Source organism: Canis lupus, chromosome 1 (genome assembly GCF_003254725.2).
Source record: "Canis lupus dingo isolate Sandy chromosome 1, ASM325472v2, whole genome shotgun sequence".
In the NCBI taxonomy this organism is placed as follows: Eukaryota; Metazoa; Chordata; class Mammalia; order Carnivora; family Canidae; genus Canis; species Canis lupus.
In genome coordinates, this window is record NC_064243.1 from 121,152,655 (window position 1) to 121,175,742 (window position 23,088).

Below are 23,088 nucleotides of genomic sequence, written 5' to 3' on the forward strand. Positions count from 1 at the left end.
CCTTCGGACCCCGGAGCTCTTGGGGCAGGCTCTGCTCACCTACTCATTGTGCAGGTAAACTGAGGCTCGGGGAGGTCCGGTCACGGCCTCGACCTCGCCTTCCAGCCGGAACCATCCGGCACCGGTCCTGGGCTCCTGACCACGCTGACCTCTAGGTGTTTTCTACTTTGCAGAACACGACGGCGTCTGGGGTCCGGTCGGCCGATGGTGGCCAAGCCATGCTGCTGGGAGACACGGGAACGTCGTTTGGCGCCCTTTTTTAAAAGATTTTATTTATTTATTCATGATAGACACACACAGAGAGAGAAAGAGAGAGAGAGAGAGAGAGAGGCAGAGGCACAAGCAGAGGGAGAAAGAGTCTCCATGCAGGGACCCCGACGCAGGACTCGATCCCAGGACCCCAGGATCACGCCCTGGGCTGAAGGCAGGTGCCAAACTGCTGAGCCACCCAGGGATCCCCCCACCTTTTTTTTTAAGACTTATGTATTTACTTGAGAGAGAGAGAGAGAGAACACAGGGGCAGAGGGAGAAGCAAGTGGACTTGCTGCAGAGCAGGGAGCCCTACTCGGGGCTCCATCCCGGGCCCCCAAGACCATGACCTGAGCTGAAGGCAGATGCGTCCCCAAGTGAGCCACCCCTGCGCCCCTTCTTTCTGCCTTTTGAATGCCAGCCTTGCCGCCATCTGCATATCGCCTATTAAATATTGCCCCCCCCCTCTGCGTCGTCCCCGGCTGTCCCCCCGTAAGGAGGGGCCTGGCCACAGGCTGACGGCCAATCCACCCCAAGAGGAGGAAGCTTTGCAAAGCAGACCAGCTCAGAGGCAAGAGAGCCTTCAGAGGAGGTTCTCCACTTGCAGTTAAGGCAGGTGCCCAGCCCTGGAGGCCCCGCGGCCATGGCCACCCCTCGCCCACACCCCCTGGCACGTAGGCAGGCTTCCCTGAGTCGGGGCGGCCACGCCAGGCCCGGCGCGTGCAGGGCATCTAATGACACCGACTCGGAAGCCCCGACTCATTTCCGCCGTGTCAGGGGTGAGCCCGGCTTTCTGCAGAGCCTCCTAACAAGATGACAGGCGTCACCGTCCGGGGGGCGGGAGGACAAGCTGGGGACAGGGCGGCGAGTGTCACAGACCAGAGAGCAGATGTATCATCGCGGCCCTGCCGCGCCGGGAATGACACCTTTTGACTCTGGAGCGTGTGCCTCAAGGAGCTAACCTCCCTGTTCCCGCTGCACACGCGCGATCGGTGACAGCCCGCCGATCGGCAGGTAGGGGACCGCGGGGCACGGGGCACGGGGGCCGGGCGGGCGCACATTCCGCCGCGGGGCTGCCACGGAGACTGCGCGGTGGGCTCCAGCGAAGGGGCTCGCGAAAAAGCACGCTGGGGTTTTAATATTGTTTTAATGTGATTAAAAAAGCCCTAAATTAATTTATTTTCTGACGCTAGAAAATAGTCCGGCGCTGCTGCATCGCAATATGTGCTAAGAAGAGCAGTCTGATAAAATTCATTAGAAAAGAATTAAATTCATCATATAAAACGCAGTCATTTTATTTTAAGTAGTTCCCGAGTGAGAGGCCCAGGCAATGGTTCCTGCGAGTCACAGCAAGGACACGCTGGGGAGGAACCCCCGGGTGGGCCCCCCCCCCGGACGCTGTGGCCTGTCGCAGCCGAGAGCCCCCGCCCTTGCTGGGGGCCAAGAGCAAGGAGTCCTTGCTACCTGCCCTGCTTGGATGGAGCCGTAAAACACCGTCAGACCCTCCCCGCGGTTCAAGACCCAGCTCGTCCCACCCCTTCTCCAGCCTTTGCCGCCTTTCCACCATTTTCTAATGATTTTTTGAAATTTATTTATTCATGAGAGAGAGAGAGAGAGAGAGAGGCAGAGACACAGGCAGAGGGAGAAGCAGGCTCCATGCAGGGAGCCCGATGCGGGACTCGATCCCGGGACTCCAGGGTCACGCCCTGGGCCAAAGGCAGATGCTCAACCGCTGAGCCCCCCGGACACCCCCCTTTTCCACCATTTGTTTCGACGTCATCACCCACTGTCTCAAGGAGCAACGTGATGTATATGCTCTGCTTTCGTCTCCGCGAGTAGCCCGTGAACCCCATTGGGGTGAAGGCCGCTTTCAGACTTTGCTTCTCCAGCTCCTCACGGCTCCCTGCCCCTCGGGTGCGGCCAGCCCTCGGCGTTTCCTTCGTGGGCAACGAGTCCCAGACGCCCCCGTCCGCTGGCACAGCCGGGGATGAGCAGCCCCTCCGGAGCGTCTCGAAGGGAGCAGGTGCCTCTCGCCGTCAGCTGGCTAGGCCCGAGCGGCCTGTCACGGGGCGTGCTGAAATCTAACCACGGACGACCTGCGCGACGGTTGTTTCGCTCCCGTTTGTAAAAGGAAGGAATAGTAGAGGCCTTAAGTCAAATGGAATCTATGGAGGCAGCAGCGGTGCTGACAGCAGGCCCCCGAGCGTCCCGAGTGAGTCCCTCTGATCCCCTAAAGGTACCTTTGGCTGCTGGCGTCTCGGGCACCGGGGGCTCAGCTGCAGGAGCTGAGGCCCGGCCTGCAGAACGGGAGCTGCAGGAATCCGGCGGCGGGAACACCCTGCCTCTCCCCAGCACCCAACAGCAAACCATCCCGGAGACTTTGTCCCTCAGTTCTGCTTAAGGATGGGAACGTTGAGGCCGGGAGCAGGGCGTGCGTGGCCCCGCAGTGTCAGACACCTGCCCCGGGCTCCACCTGCCTGGAGCCCAGCTCCCCGTCTGCACCGCCCCGGTCGTGCCACCGCCCCAGCACCCGGCTCCCGGCCCTCACGCGGGGCCCAAGCCTACCACCGCGACAGGCTACGGGGACGATCCCGGCCAGAGGGACGGGAGGCGGGGATGGCCACCGCCAAGGCCAGCAGAAGATGCCTTTGCTTTTCCCTGAATTTCATCCTATAACCCGAGGCAGGCCACGGAAACACCTTTGGATGCGAGGATGCCACATTTTTGGTCTTGAGCAACCACAGATGTTGACCTCAGCTGGTTTTGTTGTTGTTGCTTTGTTTGTTTTTGGCCACATCAAGCTCGGGCACAGCCCCGGGTTTCCAGGCGCGTCTGGGCATCGGTGGGTGTGGGGCGGGGCGTGAAGGGCACGTGATCCCTCTATGGTTTTCCCGAAGCGCAGCTGAACGTTTCAGACGTCGTGGTACGTGCCCCAAACCGCCCGCCTGGGAACTGGATGACTGTCGTGCCCACGTGCCGCGCACGCCGGCCACCCCGGGGAGGGACGGGCTCGTCGCCCTCCGGACCCCAGGCCGCCCGGACCCTCGGCACCCCCTCTGTGGGGAGCCCCCCTTCTCAACGCGGGCCCGCTCGTTTCAAACGCGGCACTGGCCACAGGGAGGGGGGTTGTCGGGACGCTTAGCAGCTGGGAATTGCACCCTCTCCGGTGGCTTCCTGGGGAGACCCGCAGAGCTCCTGAAACACGACATCTGAGTCGCCTAAAGGCAGAGCTGGTGCCCTGGGGAGGGTCTGGGCTCCGAGGGGCCAGAAGTCTCAGGTCCTGAAAACTCCAGCCCCAGCCCGGGGTCAGATACAGGGTGTGGAGCCCGGGGGCCCCAGGGTGGGGGGACGCCCTGGGGTGGGAAGGCCCTCGAAGAAACAGAGAGGCGGGTCTCCCTACCAAGAGAGCGGCCCCATGCAGCCCCGTCACTTGTCGGGGTGTTTCGGTCTTTCCAGAGAACCTGAAAAGCTCGCGCTCCTATGACGCTGGCAACTCATCGAGGACGGAAGTGTGACCATCACACAAGCCACAAGGAACACCTCGGGGAGCCGGGTGCACCCCCCCCAGGCCACCCTTTAAGCCCCATTATCCCCCTGGGGCTGCTTGGAGCCTCACCCCTCCATCCTCACCTCTCCTCAGCTTTGCTCGCCCCGAGGGGACGCACAGGGCAGAGGAGATGGGACAAGAGCCGGGAGTCGCCGTCCAGCCCGTGGACCAGTGGCATTGGCATCAGCCAGGAGCGGACGACAGAGGCCAAACCTCACACCTACACAGACTTTCTGAATGAGGAGCCGCATCATCCCAAGCTCCACCTGATGCCTGCACACTTGGACTTCGAGAAGCATCTGTTTAGGGCTGAAGAAGAGAACCGGCTTGAGGGTGGGGAATGCCTCTCCCTTCTCCGGAAGATACAGACGCCGATAGAGCACCAGGCCCCTCTGCTCCTACCCCCACCCTGCAGACTAGAAATGGTCACCATCGTCCACGCAGGGAGCAAGAAGGGGGTTTCCAGAACCCCCACCCAGCCTCCACCGCTGCAGGGAGAGCTGCCCACGCCCCCGACGCAGGTCCTGCAGCCAGAACGATGCCCCTCGGCTCAAATCACCGGGACGGGGACCCCAGGAAAATTCTCTTTGGACATGAGCTTTCCCGAAAACAGGAATTTTCAGGCTCTGGACCCCAGGGGGGGGGACACAGCACAGTCGAGTGTGGAGTCCTGCATAACCATCAGGCTCCTTCACACCTTAGGAAAAGCACCTGTCGGGGCGCCTGGGGGGGCGCAGTCAGCTAAGCGTCCGACTCCTGGTTTGGGCCCAGCTCACGATCTCGGGGTCGTGAGATCGGGCCCTGCGTCGGGCTCCACCCTCAGCGGGGAGTCGGCCTCAGACTGTTCCTCTCCGTCCCCCACCTTCCCAGGAAATAAACAAATAAATAAATCTTAAAAAAAAAAAAAAACTGGAAAAAGAAAACCACCTCTCAGCATCCACGGGGCCGCCGCCGACCATAGAGAAGTGTGTGCTTCTGTCTCGGTTTTGCTTCTCCGACTCTCCCCAAATCCCCAGGCCTCGTCAGCAGAGACACATCTATCGATAATTACAGAATGCACAGCTTTGGGGGCATTTCCCTTCCATTCACGACATTTAGTGGTGTCAGTCTGAGCATAAATACAATTAGATTTGAGAGTTCTATTACAAAAGCCAATAAAGTGGGCCTCAGTAGAGAATCTAAAATTACTTAACTTTTCTTTAGAAAAATATTAAAACAGTATTATCACATCAATGAGAAGAAAAGACAGGAAGATAATAAAGTTATGTTAAACCTCCCTGTATTTACTCATGTGTGAAACAGTTATGTCTGGTCACATAATTGCAATGGTTCTGAGAAATATTTCATATTTTATAATGAACATTAAAAGAGTTTGTGGATCATTACTTTATATGAGTTCCAAAGTTATTACATAAAACCCAATAGGAATGGTTATAAATTATCGGATCCTCCGGCCCGGCCTTGGTAAACATAACATGAAGACTGAGACATTTCAGCAGACGAGATTCATGAGAAGAGGTAAAAGTCTCCCTGCATTTTAAGGGGGGAAGCGCAGACTAAAGCACTTGTTACCAGCTCTTAACATTTTTGTTTCTGTTTCAAAGAAATTCTACTGAATCACTAGCTTAAGCCACACACACACACACACACAAAAGCTTCCGATAGAACAAAAGAGAACTCACTCTCAGACACTGCCCTCATCTTTCCATCTCTCGCGATCCGGGCTGCGGCCCTGAGGTCACCGCGAAGCTCGTGAACTTTTTAAACGCAGCACGGGTTTAAAATACTGTACTTACCAGCCTCATATGATCACCAACAATTATTTGTTTTCAAAAGGAGATCCCCCCTTTGAAATCTGAAAATGCAATCCCCCCCTTTTGCAAAAACTGAAGAGTTGGAGTTGGGATTGATGTTTTTTTGTTGTTGTTGTTTTTTTTTTTTTTTTTTTTTTTTTTTTTTTTGCTCTGCAACATAGATTGGCAGGCAGTATTTTAATTAAAAGCGGTCATTTGTGAATCCCGGTTAAGAGTGAAATGGGTGCTATTCTATGTACCGGCACTTATCCTTTTTTTTTTTTTTTTTTTTTTTTAAATCGGAGCATCCTATTTTGTGTAGAAATTACACCTGCCACTCCGTTCGCCCCCAGCTTCTGCTCGGTGAGGGTTGGGTATCAGCATAATAGCAGCTGTGCCAACCAAGTTAGGGCCGGAGAGGGGAACTCAGCCCTCCCGTCGGCATCCAAGACGCATGTCACCAAACTGGTCCCTGGGAGATGCTGCAAAGTGCGCAGCTCCCCTAAGAAGACAGCAAAGTTCCATCCACATCCAGCTACAAGAACTACAAGCGCCTCCCTCCCCTGGGGCTGCAGAAGCAGCGCGCTCACTGCTGGAGGAGGGAGAGAGGAAGGATGCGGGCCTTCCCAGAGGCCTGCCCCCGACCTCCCACCCCCGTGAGGGTCCTGTACCTGCCAGCTCCCCACCTTGCCCGGGGCTGTCCCCTTTAGAGGGAGCAGCTGTTGGGGAGGCTTTCTCGGCAAACAGATGTCTTTGGGAGAATTTAAAGCTCTGAGTTGGAGGCCAGATTCTGACTGTACTTTGAATTATGTCTGCCTCGATCATTATGCAGTCATTCACATATATTTTAGACATCAATATTGTCTTAAAATATTCCCGAGTTCTCAATGCTATTTATATGCTTCGATTCTTTCCTTTGCTTCTGCTCTGACCGTATGCTCCAGCTTCCCAGAGTCACCGGGTGCCTGCACATCATCCTAATAAATATTTTTATTGGGGAGGGGTTTGCTCTTTTATCCTAAACGATTACTCTGGGAATCGAACGGAGACCAACATTCCTGAGAAGCCTTACCAACCTTCGTAACCGGCTTGAACGGAGAATTTTTTTTTTTTTTTTTTTTTTTTTTTTTTTTTTTTTTTTTTTAATTTTTATTTATTTATGATAGTCACACAGAGAGAGAGAGAGAGGCAGAGACACAGGCAGAGGGAGAAGCAGGCTCCATGCACCGGGAGCCTGACGTGGGATTCGATCCCGGGTCTCCAGGATCGCGCCCTGGGCCAAAGGCAGGCGCCAAACCGCTGCGCCACCCAGGGATCCCTTGAACGGAGAATTTACCAGTTTTCAGTATTTTTGAAGCCGAAGCAAGTCATGTTTTGCCTCGTTCCATAGATAGCGAGTTTCACTAAACAACAGAGGAAAGATGATGAAGATGCCAACTTACAACGTGGAAGTGTGCGTGTGGGGGGGGCGGCCAACCTCTCCCTCCTCGGTTACAGAAACGCTAATTTGGCTAAAATCTGAGTTTTTTGATGAAATATAAGTCTGCGGGTGGAGAAAACCTCAAAGCGAGGGCGGGGGGGCGAAGAAAAGGAAAAGAACAGATATTTTCGAGACTTAACGAGGAGTGTGGAGAGGTCGGAGATCTTGTAGAGACATTCCGGCACATTCCGCGTTGGGTCACGTCTAGGGACATCCTTACGGGACCCTCAGAACTGAACACCGTGAGCCCAGCCCGGCCAATTAGATTCAGTGGCTCTGTTCTTACTTGAAAACGGGGTCAGGGGCTCGACTCCCCAAAACTCCTCTATTGATCGCCTTGTCCTTCCTTGTTAGTGGATCGTCCCCCTGAAGCATTTTGGCGATCACCTCTAGGTGGTGCTAACACTGCATAGCTTCTGCTTTTCAGCACAATGAAAACATTAATTTGCTATGAGATAATTTTTGACGTAAATGTAAAATGGTGCCCATTCGAACTCAATAATGAAGCATGGAGCATTTCTGCAGCTCCTAATTTGACTAGTTAAATGACTCCATTACGTGTCTAACAGACAGAAGCAAATAATTTCTGGTCAGTTGATGTTCACTTATCCGTATCATTTTGCCCTGAAAATAAAGTCTCTAATCTACAATTCCTTTGTCTTAGTTTTTTTTTTTTTTTTTTTTTTTTTGCTTAAGATTATTAAAGCAAATATACTTAAATAACTCAGAATAAACCGGTTCCAAGCAACAATTAAAACATCAGAGCACGCGGGCAAAGCAAGTATCCATAGTAAGGGAAGCAGACAACCAACCGGATGGCCCCTCCCGAATTACTCCAACCTTTGCCCCTGTCCCTTGGCCTAGGGGGCCAGGATGAGCTTGGGGCTTCCAAAGAACACCTTTCTGGACCATTGTCTATCTGCGGCCCAGAAGAGGGCTGCTTGCTGTCTGTTCTCTTCCCCCTTTTTACTTTGCCACATAACTTTGAGGATGTTTGGGAAATTTTCAGCACGATGCATCACACTATAGCAAAAAAAAAAAAAAAATGCTGCTTTAATAAATATCAAGTGATGAATAATTTTGCCCAAAGGGGAAAAAATGGTTAATATTGAATCTTAATGTTCCTCATCTAAATGCTTTTTTCTTCCTGCTAAAAACAAGTTCAGAATTAAAGCGTATCAGTTTACACATATTGCATGCATATTAGTGAGACACAGCTGTGTATGTCCCCCTCTTAAGAGCCATATGATTAAGTTATGGGATATCATATAATCCAAACTCCTTTTCTATTGGTCACCTTTCACAGACAAAAGCTTTTTAGTTTTAGGTCTATTAAATGACGGAATGTCCGATTCTGTGAATGCGCAAGTAATTATTATGAAGCACCTGTGTCTCTTATTTTCGCTTAGAAAGTCCATCTACAAATTGCTTTTGGAACGGCGCTCAGAGGCTGACACGGGTCTGCAGTCCCCCGTCGGGGGCAGCTGTCTGCTGTTCAGTGAGGTGGATCAAGAGTCCGGGTTCTGGGCCCCGGGTCTCCAGATCTTGACCAACTGCACGATTCCAAGCCCAGGCCATCCCACCCCGTAACCCCCCGAGGCAAAGGGTCAGCGGCCTCTTTCCGCTCCAGAAACAGCAATGGAGAGCGAAGACGAAGCCCCGAAGTTTGCAGGCAGCCCTGCGCGTCTACTTTTTGTCACCGTGCCTGGGTAGTATCACCAACCAGCTCGCACCAAGCCACATTCGAGCCAGGATCTTCATTTTTCCCCAAAGTAACATGCTATTTGACTCAATTAAATGCAGTTTTAAAATTAAAAAAAAAACTGGCTTGAGCGTGTGTATAGACTGTTTTTATTAAGCTTTTAAATCTTCAGATGCCTCCGTGCGTGCACATTTTAGCCATCTGCACGACGAGGGCAGAGGCTGTGTGCCTTTTGACGTGAAACAATGTCAAAAGGACTATTTATGACTCATACCTACTTTGCTGAGGTTTTCTGACTGCTGTTGTGTCTGCAACATGATCTGGAGAAGCAGCCCTCCTGCATAAGGCCAGTAGCTCGCCCTAGGGGGGCCGGACCTCACACCTCCTGTGCTTCCCCTGCCCCACGGGCCCCGCGATAGCCATCAGCGCCAGGCTCTTTGGTGTTATGTAGGTCGAGCGGCCCGTGGGTTTACAGGAAGGATTTGGCCTTTTGATTTGGTGTAGAATTTACAACCTGAGAGCGATGTTTCAGCGTGCAGATCTGGGTTGTGTGTGTGCTGGAAAAGGAAACGAGGTCAAGCTAGGAGAGAATAGTGCATCCAAAGAGGTTTCCACGGGCCCTCTGCTCAGGGGCGAGAAACCCCTCGCTGCGGCCATCGCTTTGACTGGGGCACCTGCCAGGGCGCACGTAAGACAGCCCCTGGGTGCGCCCCCTTCCGAGGGGTGGCCCTTTAATCCGTGTCCTGGGAACCGAGGTATAAAAGGAAGCGAATTCCGTGAGGCCGAGTCCACAGTGCAGCCTGAAGGCAAGAGGGCCACAGGAGAATACGAGCAGGTCCAGCAGGTACTCGGGAGCCAGCGACGCCACTCAAAACGCAAGCAAAAGGGGAACTGCCAGGCTGGAGCTTCCTTCGGGGGGAAGATTTCCACGAGGACACGTGGGAAACCTTACAACTCCTGAAAAACCTTGCACCAGTCGTCGGGGGGCCCCTTGGGGAGCCAGGTTCCTCTTGCCAGGTTCGCCTTGCACCGGTCGTCGGGGGGGGCCCCGGGACCACACGCTTCCCCTAGAAGGGCTGAGGGCATGGAAAGCAGTTTAACTACCCAGGGGTCGGTGCTCCCTGCCCCAAAGTCAAAGGCAGTGATGCCGTCAGCCCTCGGGAGAGGAGATGCCCAGTCCTGAGTCTGGAGGCTCGGGGGCCCGGCGACGTGGTGCTGAAACGGAGTCTGCAGCGCCTTTCCCGAGACTCTACGCGGGCACGGAGCACCATCTCTTGGAACAAGGGGTGACGACTGCTTAAGGAAAATGGAAAATAGATCTTTGCCTTCTTGTCCATAAAGGGAAGGCGAGAGCAGATGCCAGCCGCAGATGAGCATTTCCCGAGGAGGGGAAAGTATTTCCGAAGGAAATCAGCGTCATAGCAGAACAGGTGAGAAAGGAATTAGAGAGTCTGAGGACGGATAACTCTGGGACCAGATGGGAACCATCTTAGGATTTGTGCGAGAGGAGGCGAGGAAACAGGGGAACGGTTAGCAAATACCTCTTAAAAATACCCTGGGAAACGGGAGAAGCACCAGTGGACGAGAGCCCTTACGCAACACCTATATTTAATAACGACTCCGAGGGAGATCGAGGAAATTAAACACCAGTAAGGTTGACTAGAGCAGTGGGGAAGATATTGGAAACACTAATCAGGGACAAAATAGGGAAAGTTATGATTTAATTAAAGATATTCAGCATGGATTCACAAAAGGGAGATCATACGTAACAAAACTAATAGAATATTTTGAAAAAAGTAACAAAAAGGAATTGAAGAGGGAAACCAGGGGTATAATTTACTGGGACTTTAAGAAAGCTTTTGATGCACTGCCTCACAAAAGGCTAATCTCCAGCGGTGGGGAGTTTGGGTCTGAGCGTGGTGGGGGTGGAGGATGAATGAAGAATTGTCTGGACCGAGGGTACTTGTGAGCATTACCATGAAGAGATTAGGATAAAGGGAGGAAAGTGAGTGCTGGAATTTCCCGAGATCTGAAATTTTTTTTTTAATTAATTTTTTAAACATAGCGCATCAGTAGCCTTGCTTAGGAAATGTGCCCGAACGTGATGAATTCCTCCTGCAGGTGTGATATTGGAGGGCAGGTGCCAGTTAATGCCACAAGGACAATAGCTTTGGGAAGGATTTGTTGAAATTTGATGAATACATGACTGTTCCCAATATACAATGAGGCTGTTTGTGACCAACAAGGGGGCATAGCCGCTAATTGCCGTATGAATAATGAACACAAATAACGATGGAGCGCACGGGCATCGAGGAGCCAAGGCTCCGTGATCCAGGGAGTGTAGGAGCAGCACCCACTACGGGGACGGTCCCAGCCTCGCAGGCACCGTGACTTCGCAACACTGCCCGACACGGTGCCTTGCGGAGCCGCACACGCCTGTGCCGCGCACCCCCACGCGCACACTTGCAGGCCCGTAGGCCCACCCGCCCACACGCCCAGACACGAGCGTGCTCATGCCCTATCCCCGCACGGCCCCGCGGGTAGAGGAAAGTCACGGATGCAAAGGGAAGGGCGCACTCTCTTCCACAGGGAACTATTGGGGGGCGAAATCGGGGGCCCCCGGGGGCACGTGACAGTAATAGCAGAGGCCACGGGAATGAAAGGGGAGGCCGAGGGGCAGAGAAGCCGCGGGACACAGGAAGACCTTTGTGACGCCGAGCCCAGCCAGACCCCAATACCGTTTCCAAGTGCTAGCGAGGGGTGCGGGACTCTGTGGGGCGGGAGTGGCAGGGATCCCGCACGGGACCGACGCTCACCCTCAGGGACCGGGCCTCGGACACCACGGCAGGCACCTGTGGACGAGGGCAACTGGCTGCCCTCAGGGCCTGGATCCGACACTGACCCCTGGGAACAGCCAGGCTGGGACGAGGCATGGGGCGCTCTCCAAAAATGTCATCCCGGCCTTTGCCACGCATGTGCATTCTCGATCTTTTTTTTTTTTTTATTTAATTTTTTCTTTTTTTAAGTTCATGATAGACACAGAGAGAGAGAGAGAGAGAGAGGCAGAGACATAGGAGGAGGGAAAAGCAGGCTCCATGCTGGAAGCCCAACGTGGGATTTGATCCCGGGACTCCAAGATCGCGCCCTGGACCAAAGGCAGGCGCTAAACCGCTGAGCCACCCAGGGATCCCCACTTCCTCGATCTTGAGGCCGCGGGTCAGAGCACCGGCCGGGAGTGGGCGTGTTGACGGGAAGGTCTCCGCCGTCCGAGGGGACGCGACCCCTGGGGAACGGCGCTCCCATCGCCTCTCCATTTACGAAGTTGCACGAGCGCATGGAGACGAGGGGCCTACAGACACGGGAGTAGTAGAAAACTTTGCGCCTCATTTACTTTTTTTCATCATTTCTTAATGGGGAAGTGTGACGTGGTGGTGTCCACATCTAGGAGGTCATTTAGGGTGGAAGGTCGCACAATACAGGATGCAGGCCCTCCTCGTTAATGGCAACAGAAACATCGCCCCAGTGGTCGGCTCCTGCGGTGCAGAGGGGCACAGCATTCCCTCGAGACGAGCTTCGATAAAGAAATATCCGTTACTACATCTCTCTCCATCTTTATGACTTTCCCCCTGGAGGTGCCCGGGTCTTAACTCCAGTAGTTGCAAACGAATACTCAGGAGCTGCAAACTGAGAGTGACAGACAGAAAGCATTCCTTGGAAGGAAGATAGCAGAATGCAACCTGCCCTGCTTGGGCCTCAGAGGTCCTCCTCCTACACGTCCCAGAGACGACGGACTTGGACAAACACTTCTTGTCCGGATCAGATTAAAATAACAGGATTCACTCAGTATCCATGAGTGAATCTTTTTTTTTTTTAATATTTTATTTATTCATGAGAGACGCAGAGAGACAGAGAGAGAGAAAGAGAGAGAGGCAGAGACACAGGCAGAGGGAGAAGCAGGCTCCATGCAGGGAACCCGATGTGGGACTCGATCCCGGGACCCAGGGGTCACGCCCTGGGCTGAAGGCAGGCGCTAAACCGCTGGGTCACCCAGGTGCCCCAATACCTGCGATTCTAAGGTATTTTACGCTCTTGTTTTTTTTTTTTTATGCTCTTGTTTTTGCAACCATATGATGACTTTCATAACGCTTGTGTGTTTTAAGGAAAAGTGCAAGTAATAGACAAAAAAGAAAGAAAGAAAGAAAGAGAAAGAAAGAAAGAAAGAAAGAAAGAAAGAAAGAAAGAAAGAAAGAAAGAAAGAAAGAAAAAACCACCTATTTGCCTTCACATTGGGTCCATTCTTTGTTTTCCTCCCAGTTTTTCATGCAAAGCATATTTGGGGATTTCTGCTTTGTCCTTCAAAGCAAGAAAATGCTTCTTACGCCCTGGAGTCTAGTCAAGCACAGACGAAGCCGGCGTCTGCAGGGCCCGACCCTCACCGTGAGCGAAGGGTTAACCGGACGACCCTGGAGCCCTTCCCAACCCCACCATCCAGCCCAGAGACAATCCAAATCGGTCAGCGATCTAAGAAAAGACGGGCCTCCCACCTCCCCTTCCACACAGCTTGCCCCCCACCCCGAGAAATCCCGAATCGCCCCCCATAGAAGCCCCGAGGAGAATAGAACGTGGTTTGGAAGGAGGACAAAGGGTTAAAAGGTACCTGTCAGGAACGTCTCTGGAAATCAGTCATTGGGAATCATCTGTCAGCGAGACAAAATTAATTACTACATGTAAAACGAAGAAATCAATGTAAATTAAACACTGCATAAATGGTATAAAAGTTTAGGACACCTTGATTGTTAACTAATTACTGGTCCACGTGGGAGTTTTCAACAAGCCGCCGCGGGGACGTGGCTCACGAGACTCCCTCCAAATCTCCCCAAAGTCGAGTTTGGGTCCTGCGGGCGTTTCCACCTCCAGTTAAGACTGGAGTTTGGGGCAATTACAGTGACTTGCCAAGTGCCGTGCCCCGTTAGCACTTCTCGGCATCCGAGGCTGGCGGGAGGACACAGCCTCAGTTCAAAGGTTAGACTCACGACCTCGGCGGCCTCAGAAGAAGCCCCCCCCCCCACCAAAGGCCCCCCGCCACAGGCTAAGAACTGGGGCAATCAGCAGGCTGCCCATTAGCAAATATTTTATTATTTTATGCAAAGCCGGTTTTATTGGTGAAATGAAGTCAGTCGTTATAAATAGTTCAAACGTGGTCGGGATTTAAGATGTGACTTCCACGCTGTGTCGGGTTCCTAAGGTGGGTTCGTCGGCTTCTTGGTGGGGACAGGAGGGGGGTGAGAGAAAACGCCAGCGTGGAGGCTGTTGTACATCACGCTCCGGGTCGTGGGCCTTGGGGTCGGGGCTGGGGGCCCTGCACCTGCCCCTTTCCCTCGGAGCCCTGGCACGGAGACCCAGGTTCCTGACGCTCCGTCCCCCACGGAGGGACTCAAAGAAGGCATTTGCCTCCGATCGCCTGGCCCGGAGACACAACCTTTTGCAGCATCTCCTCAAACCCAATATGAGCCCACTGCAGCCCCAATTTTCCCGTTTCTTCGTGTATTCTACTGATGCCTAAGCTGGAGAAGCCCCCGCAGGCACTGCACGAAAATCAAGGTTTCTTTCGGGAACTTCGCCTCACTCAGGGTGACCCCAGCTCTCCCCTCTCTCCCTGACCTTTTACCGTCTAACCACCTGACACCTGCCGGGCTCCCCTGAAGCCTGCGGGCCCTTCGCTTCTCAGTGCCTGGGTCCTGGCAGTGATCCCATCCCTGGGACGCAGCCGTCACCCCGCGGGGAGCACCCAACAGCAGAACATTCTCCCTACCAAGACCCGCAAGCCCCATGGCTGAAACAGACCCCCAGCGTCCTCCAAAGTGTGCTCTGCAGACACCTACACGCAAATTTTTTTTTTTTTTTTTTTTTTTTTTAGAAAAAGTACAATATACAATTTGTAAAATTAGGGAGCTGGAGATTACTTAGGAAAGGACGATTTGCATTGCAAACGAACTTTCTGATTTATAGAGTCACCACGGGGTTCCTTAGGTGAGTCAGTCTAAAACAGGAGTCAGCTCTCGGTGCATCTAAAATAGGATCCAGTCCCCAAAATGCAACACACACACCCTACCAGCGACGGCCCCATCCATACTGGCCATTGCCAGGATAATAAAGGAACTTTATTTTCCTTTTTTCTCCAAGGCTTTCCTGCAAGGGTATCATCACTCCCATCACACTGGCCTTCCTTTGGTTTAGTTCTCTGGGGGCTGGCCGCCTTCGGGCAGGTGTTGGGTCTCAACCCAGAGAAGCCACCCAACGGCGGTCTTGCAGTGTGTTTGATATTTGGTGGGAAGTGACTACCCGGCCGAGGAGGAAATCCAAGGCTTCATATTAACTCAAGGAGTCTGTAAACATCCCGTTATTCCATGCAGTCATTCCATCTCAGGTGACCCGCCCCGGAGAAATCCTATAACATAGAGGGACATCTGGGAACGGAAGGTGCCACCGCCAGATTCAGAGACATTTCCCACTTTGTATTCGTAATAAAAAAAAAAAAAAATTGGAAACAGCCTAAATATTCAATGACTGGAGAAAAAATTTAAAAATCCCAAATAGGATATTTTATTAGAGCCACAAATTTGTACATGCAAAGAGTTTTAATAATATGAGAAAATTTGCAGGTTACGTATACAGTACACGCAAGATCACGTGTGCAGTGGGGTTACAATTAGGTAAAAGACACAGAAGAAACCTGAAAGGAAATAAATCCAAACGGTGGCAGTCTTCACAGAGTGAGAAACGGCTGGAGGGTTTTTTTTTTTTTTCCTATTTTTTGATAATCGGGGAAAAAAAAAAAAGAAGCAAAAGCTGCTTTGACCTTAAGAAAATGCAAGGTGATTGCTTTTCTTAAAAAAGGAAAACATATGGGGTTCAAGGCAGCGAATTAGAAGCAAGCTTCCATTCACTTTGATATTTATCATTAAGAAGCAAAATTTCTATCAGTGTCAAAGATTTCAGCTCACTCAGACCATAATGTTCTTTATTTAAATATCTTACGCCCTCAGTGTTCTAAGGGCCTCAGACGTCCCTGCCCGGACGCCAGGGCGGAGCTCGTTCGGGTCCTGCACACGCGGGGGAGGCGTCAGGCCCTACGGGGCTGTAAGGTTCCCACACGTGGCTTCTCTAACCCTCGGAGGGTCCTGGCACCCGACATGCACAGGGACACGAGTGTCCTCACCGCCAGCGACCCCATCCGGCCACCGCCCTGGGGCCTGGCACGGGCTCAGCAGGTGCCGGAGAAGAAGTGAGCCCCCCTGCTAGCCTCCGCTCTCCGTGCCCCCCGGGCCTGCGCGGGGTCACAAGCGCTTCCCCGAGAGGGGTCTCAGGAGCCCCTGGGCCAACAGCCTCCCTGCTATGCAGCTGGGAAGCCCTGGGGCAGAGACCGATGACAGCCTGGGGTTGGGATCCCCGTCTTACTGGGCATAAACTCATTGTGCCTCAATTTGCCAATCCTTAGAACTGGGAAGATAAGCTACGCCCCCAGGGATTCGGGCGAGCGTGCTGAATCTGGGGAAAAGGAATAAGTCTTCTATTAAGACTGATTGCCAAACGGTGGGGGGGGGGGAGCCAGTCTGGTTTCAGTTAATGAAGAAGATGTCATTTTACTTCCACGTCTGGTTGTGGCAAAAAAGGGTCAATCGGATCCCGCATCCCATGGAGAACAAGCAGAAAAACAGCGACAGAGAATAGTGCTGGGGTGTGTGTGTGTGTAAGTTATTTTAAGGTACAAGAGTGTTGTCAAAGAGGCCAGGATCGAGGGCCACGGCTGTAAGCCGACGGGATCCCGACGAGCGGGGCCTGGTTGGGGCATCCCTAGTCCCACTGAGGCAGCCTGGACCTCACGAGCGGCAGCGGGGGCGCCGGAGCTTTCCGGAGGCCGAGGCGCCCGGGGGACCAGAATTAGAAGCTGCTAGGGCGAGGGGCAAGGTCCCTGGTCAATGGCCCAGACTTTCGTCTCAGGTTTGACCCCTGCAGGGACACACTTAGGAGTAAGAAACAACAGAAAACAAACCCACCCTTGAACCCCGCGCAATTCTGAGCGGCCGAAGGTGACATGTGCCCCGAGCCCCGTGGGCTGCTGGAAACAAAGCAAGTGCTCCCGGGCGGGGAGCGGGGTGGGGGGGTGCAGGGTCACGTAGGGCTGGGCTGCCCGCCAGGGTGCCACTGGCTGCAGGTGCCTGCCGAGCGCCCGGTATGTGACGTCCAGACGGAGATGCGCCGTGCGTGCGTGTCACACGGTCGCTGCACCTCCAAGAGTGAGCACCCAAAGATCTTAATGATTTTTGCATCAGTTATGTGATCAAATGATGATATTTTGGGGCATCTGCTGTTGAATGAAACGTGTTGTTCAGATTCATTCACCAGGGGCTCCTGGGGGCTCAGTGGTTGAGCGTCTGCCTTTGGCCCAGGGCGTGACCCCGGGGTCCCGGGATCGAGTCCCGCGTCGGGCTCCCCGTACGGAGCCTGCTTCTCCCTCTGCCTGTGTCTCTGCCTCTCTCTGTCTCTCATGAATAAATACATAAAATCTTTAAAATAAAAATACATCTGAAATTTAAGACTAGGGCGGGTCGACACCTCTGAAGAAGGGGTTTGTTAGGACCTCGGCGTGCCCTGCTCTGGACCTAAAGACACACAAATTCTGCACTCATGCTGGTCCAGTGCACAGCTCGCTTCCAGCTCCATCGGGAGCCCCCGGGATCTGCCTCTGAGGGGGTCGGAGCCCAGGAGTGTCGCATGTTGCCGTCCCCCGAGGTCGCCAGGACAGGCGCAGGAGGAGGCGCCCTACAACGGAGCAGGGTCTGGGGCAGGGTCCAGGCACTGGGGCTCCTGGCCTGCCATCCAGCCTGACACGGGCGTCCCCCGGAGATGCGGAGCTGGGTGGACGTGAGAGCCCTGCAGCCGGCCACGGTTGTCTGCACGTTCAGGGAAGAGCCTCTGGGGCCTGCGTGGGCCGCTCCTGGGTGGTCCACGGGGAAGCCACCCGGATGTTTATGTTGCGCTCTGATGTCCTAAACATCCCGCAGAAGAGCAAAAGGCGGAGCGCAGAGGCCAGCTCTGTCCACAGGACAACTGGCCTTGCACAAAACCATTGGAAATACGTCGATTTTTTTTTTTTAATTTTTAACCCCCACCGCAAAGGCAGACACAGCCTTCCTCCAACAGCGGCGTGAGAGGCAACGCGTTTGACCAACTCTACGCGCCAGGGGGGTGAAAACGAAGACGCCCCGCTCTCCCCGAGGACCCGCAAAGAGAAAAGAGACCGGGGTTCTAGAAAACGAAGGGTTTTGGGTTTGGATTCAGGGAAGAGCTTCTCGATAACCGAGCGCGGCAGGACCTTAGAGTAGGGGCTTCTGTTGCTGTTGAGGTGAAAGCTCCAAAGGGCTCCCACGGCGCAGAGCGGGTGGCCGCTGCCTCCCCCGGGGCCGTGCCCGGCTGGCAAACACGCCTGGGTGCTACAGCGGGGGCTGCCTTATGCGGCACCGGCGCCTGCGGACGGAGCTGGGGTCTGCGGTGACCACCGGCCACGGGGTGGCTTTGCTCTACTTCAACCCCAGCGAGAGTCAGGCCACCCCCGTCCCTCGGCGTACACGGGGCTCGAGGCCGTTGCAGGACTCGGCAAGGACGAGGCCGAGGCCGTGGGCTGCAGGGCGGTGGGGGGGCCGTGTGGGGGGATCCTCCACTTCTGGGGATTTGGGGAACCAGCGCAAAGTGTTCAGATGTAGGTCTCTGTGGAGGGGAGCCCCCGCGCCAGACCACTGCCCCAGGGACCCCTGTGGGAAGACGCTACTCCACGGGAGGAGCCCCACGTCTACTCTGGAACGCCGTGCGGCCCAACCAAGGAACACTCCAGAAACCCTGGGGCCCGGAGCCACGAGGATCCAGCGGGGCCTGCAGAGGACCCCAGAGAGCGCCGCGCGCGGGCAGGAGCACCCACCGTGGCCACGTGGCCGGCCCTGACCTCTAGGCCTCGTCTCCCGTGGGCGTGTCGGAGGAGAATGTTCTGTGCCTCCAACCTGTTGGATTGTCTCTCCCAATACTGAAGAGACCAGAGACGACAAGGAAAACGGTCTCTTAGGTGGTCGAGAGCGAGGACCCTTTGTTGGGACAACGTGGTCAGCCGTGAGCCTTCCACAAGCGGCGCATCCCAACCCTCATATTCTTCTACCCGTGAGGACGCGGAGGCCCGGCGAGAAGGGAGCCAGCCCTCCGCCCGGGCTCCACGTCCACCGGGGGCGAGGAGGCCCCCCTCGTGGGCGCAGCACACGGGGCCACCACTCTCCGCGCCCCCTCCGTCTGTGACCCCCATCGCCTCGTTCCCTCCATCACTACAGTGCCGGGGGCCAGGCCAAGATAAGAAGGGCCGACCCTTATTAGACGGTCACCACTCTATGTTTTTTAATGGCTGGCACCATCTTGAGGTGGGTGACCGCACTGGGCACGACGCCCCTGGAGGCCCGACGTACCCGGGTGCAAATCACCTTTCAGCTGGGCTCTTCCTCCATACCGTGTCCCAGGAGACCCTTGTGGAAGGTGCCACAGCCACAGGCCCCACCGGGGGGCCGCACCCATGGTCTGGGCGGCCTCGAGCGAGCCCCAAGCCCCCGGCCCGGAGAGCGCCACATGGCAGGGAGCTGGGTTTCCAGCAGGCGGGAGAGGAGGGACGCTCTCTCCGCGCGCCCTGCTGTGTCTGGAAACCCCATCCAAGAGGCAGCGTATGGATCCGGGGATGGATCTGCTGTCGCGTAATGAAATGGTAATGGGAGGCAGTCCGGAGCTCCTCTTTGCACAGCCACCAACGGATGCCATCCGCAAGGAGGGCAGCTGCTCCTCCAATCTGCCCGGCTTTTTCAAGTCAACGCGCTCTTTGGAGACCAAGGACACCCCGGGCCACCCCCGGGAGCGCTGGCCGCCATCGGGGGCCTGTGTGCATGAGCACCCCCCTGAGCCCCGTGGGCTCTCCGTGCGCCCCAGGGAGCTGAGAATGCAGCCGTGGGGTGGGGGGTGGCGAGGGACGCGGGCGGGGAGGAGGCCTCGGCTCCGGCAGGGGGGCGTCTCGGGCAGGAGCTGTACCGGTGCCCAGCACTGCAAGCCGCGCTCCCCCCTCCCTTTGTCAGGATGACAATAAACACAAAGCAACAACAGCAACAACAAAATCCAAATAAACGGTCAGCTCCAAAGGAGCAGGATGGGACCGTCGTCTCGTCCAGATACCTGTTCTGGCGGCCGCGGGCTGTGCCAGCGCTGAGCCGTCTCCAGGACGCGCCATATGCCTGCTTCTTTACTTAGCCTCGCTTGGGACGGGAATCCTTCAGAGTGGAAGGTCCCCGCGTGTTTGGCAAAGCGGACAAGGACACCAGCCGAACGTACACGGGGACGGGGTGTCCCTGGAGGCGCGTGCACACGCACACACACACGCGTGCACACGCACACAGCGTTCGTCTCTCCCAGACCGCGACTCTGCTCAACCGGTCGCTTTTTCTCCACAAACCGTCACCAAAGTAAAATACAAATAAGCCCGGGGCTCGGCCAGCGGAGCAAGTGAAGACCGACTCGGTCGCACTTTCGGTTCCTGTCGCAGCACACGCGGCCAGGGACACCCGACGCCCACACGCGGTCTCCTCGCGTTCCCGAGCGGCCCCGAAGGGACCCAGAGGTCACGAGCCGTGCTCCCAAGACCCAAACCCCGGCCCCTTCGTGCTTGGATTGTTGGAGTCCATGACCCAGGCCGGACCGGGGTCCTGGCCTCCTTCGCCCATGCGGACACGGCGCCCACTGGTATTCGGTGGAGGGACCCGCGGACGCAACACGAAGCAGCAGGAAACCGATGGTGTTTCAGCAGCTCGGGGCTCCCGATTAGGCCGCCTGGCAGCGGGGGATGCGAGGCTGCAGGGGAGCCTTCGGGGTGCCCCGACCCGACGGGCTGGGGGGCGAGCGGGGATGCGGCGACCCCAGCCCGCCCCTGACCCCGAGCCGCGGCCCAGGACACGGCCCCTCCTCCCCTCCAGGAAACGAGGGATCTGGAAACACGGCGAGAGCCTCTCAAGGGTGATCGTTCCCCCGACTGGTATCTTAAGCTTGTCAAGCTCTTAGCCAGAGCTTTCCAAGGCAAGTTTGGTAGAAGCATATGGTGCTCGCCCAGTCCATATGACTGGCTGAGCGTCGACCACTACTGTTGATACAATATATCACTTTCTTCTCAATATTATGACAGCGTTTGTCAATGAAAATTAAATTACTGTCAAACGTATCCTGCTAACGTACGGCACAACCGTCAGAGGAAGCCAGCACCGTGCCTTACGCCAGTGGGACCTCATCTTTATGCTCCACCAAGACGTGGGGGAGGAAGACATTTGGGACTCTAATGCCAGGAGGGACGGACTGCCAGGCGAGCACAGGGATGGCGGCGCCTCCAGCTCCGCAGCCCCCGATTCTGGGAAGGGCGTCCGCGTCGGGGGCAGGGGTGTTCAGGGGGCTCAGTGGGTGTTCAGGGGTCTTAGGGGGGTTCAGGGGATCAGGGGGATTATGGGGTAGAGGTTCAGGGAGTCTAAGGGGGTTCAGGGGGCTCAGGGGGATTAGAGGATAGGGGTTTAGGGAGTCTAAGGGGGTTCAGGGGGCTCAGGGGGATTAGGGGGTAGGGGTTCAGGGAGTCTAAGGGGGTTCAGGGGGCTCAGGGGGATTAGGGGGTAGGGGTTCAGGGAGTCTAAGGGGGTTCAGGGGGCTCAGGGGGATTAGCGGGCAGGGGTTCAGGGAGTCTAAGGGGGTTCAGGGGGCTCAGGGGGATTAGAGGATAGGGATTCAGGGAGTCTAAGGGGGTTCAGGGGGCTCAGGGGGATTAGGGAGTAGGGGTTCAGGGAGTCTAAGGGGGTTCAGGGGGCTCAGGGGGATTAGCGGGTAGGGGTTCAGGGAGTCTAAGAGGGGTTCAGGGGGCTCAGGGGGATTAGCGGGTAGGGGTTCAGGGAGTCTAAGGGGGTTCAGGGGGCTCAGGGGGATTAGAGGGTAGGGGTTTAGGGAGTCTAAGGGGGTTCAGGGGGCTCAGGGGGATTAGGGGGTAGGGGTTCAGGGAGTCTAAGGGGGTTCAGGGGGCTCAGGGGGATTAGGGGGTAGGGGTTCAGGGAGTCTAAGGGGGTTCAGGGGGCTCAGGGGGATTAGCGGGTAGGGGTTCAGGGAGTCTAAGGGGGTTCAGGGGGCTCAGGGGGATTAGAGGATAGGGATTCAGGGAGTCTAAGGGGGTTCAGGGGGCTCAGGGGGATTAGCGGGTAGGGGTTCAGGGAGTCTAAGGGGGTTCAGGGGGCTCAGGGGGATTAGCGGGTAGGGGTTCAGGGAGTCTAAGAGGGGTTCAGGGGGCTCAGGGGGATTAGCGGGTAGGGGTTCAGGGAGTCTAAGGGGGTTCAGGGGGCTCAGGGGGATTAGGGGGTAGGGGTTCAGGGAGTCTAAGGGGAGTTTAGGGGGTTCAGGGGTCTTGGGGGCTCAGGGGACTTCGGGGTTCTCAGGGGGGTTCAGGGGGCTTGAGGGGTAGGGGTTCAGGGAGTCTAAGAGGGTTCAGGGAGTCTCAGGAGGCTCAGAGGGCAGAGGTTCAGAGGACTCAGGGGTTCTCAGGAGGTTCGGGGGTTCAGGGGCAGGGGTTCAGGGGGCTCAGGGGGTCTCAGAGGGTCTCAGGGGGTCTCAGGGGGTCTCAAGGGTCAGAGGTTCAGGGGGCTCAGGGGGGTTCAGGGGTCAGGGGTTCAGGGGGCTCAAGGGGGCAGGAGCACACGCGTGGGCCTGCGGTGCTTCATGGGGATCCAGCACACGTGTTACAGGCCTGTGCCGGCTGGAGGGGAGGGAAAGACCACATCTTTATAATCAACGATCCTCGGGGTGCGTTTCAAATCTCCTATTGACGTGCCGAAGCGATCATATGGAAACATTTAAAAGCCAGATTACGTCTGAACCTCATACCGGCTTCTTCTTCTGCGCCTTTGAACAAGCTCAGCTCCCACTGCCCGTATCTGGGATTCAAGATTTTCTCCCATTTTCCCGCCACGGCGGCGGCGGCTTAATCACGGGACTTTTAAAGCCTCCCAGAGACTCAACGTTGAGCTCGATCGCTTTTCCCTTCGAGCCCCTTGAGCGGGACGTGTCTGGAAGGGAAAGGGGGCGTTGGCAGGGGTGCAGCAGGCGGGGGCGTCCCGGGCCCCCTGACAGGCAGTCACCGCGCTGTGACCTGATGGGGCTCTGGTCGGGCCCGTGGCCCCCTTCAGGCCCCGGCTGCACCCCGCTCCCCGCGCCCCTGCGCCCG

The 23,088-nt window shown here is 55.6% G+C and overlaps 1 protein-coding gene across 11 annotated transcripts in view; it reads right to left on the minus strand.

Annotated features, from left to right (window-relative positions):
* Positions 1 to 23,088, minus strand: part of ZNF536 (zinc finger protein 536) — a 430,736-nt gene that overhangs the window by 53,134 nt on the left and 354,514 nt on the right. The window contains exons 5-6 of one of the 11 annotated variants that reach the window (XM_035710209.2): positions 13,429 to 13,468; positions 12,201 to 12,342 (exon numbers count right to left, since the gene is read on the minus strand). The exons of 9 other annotated variants lie outside the window; for them this stretch is intronic. In XM_035710209.2, the coding sequence (XP_035566102.1) occupies positions 13,455 to 13,468 (14 nt within the window). In that variant the 3' untranslated portion in view covers positions 12,201 to 12,342; positions 13,429 to 13,454. Of the gene's footprint in view, positions 1 to 12,200; positions 12,343 to 13,428; positions 13,469 to 23,088 lie in introns of those variants that run through there. One more of the 11 variants, XM_025425271.3, reaches the window with a different exon arrangement.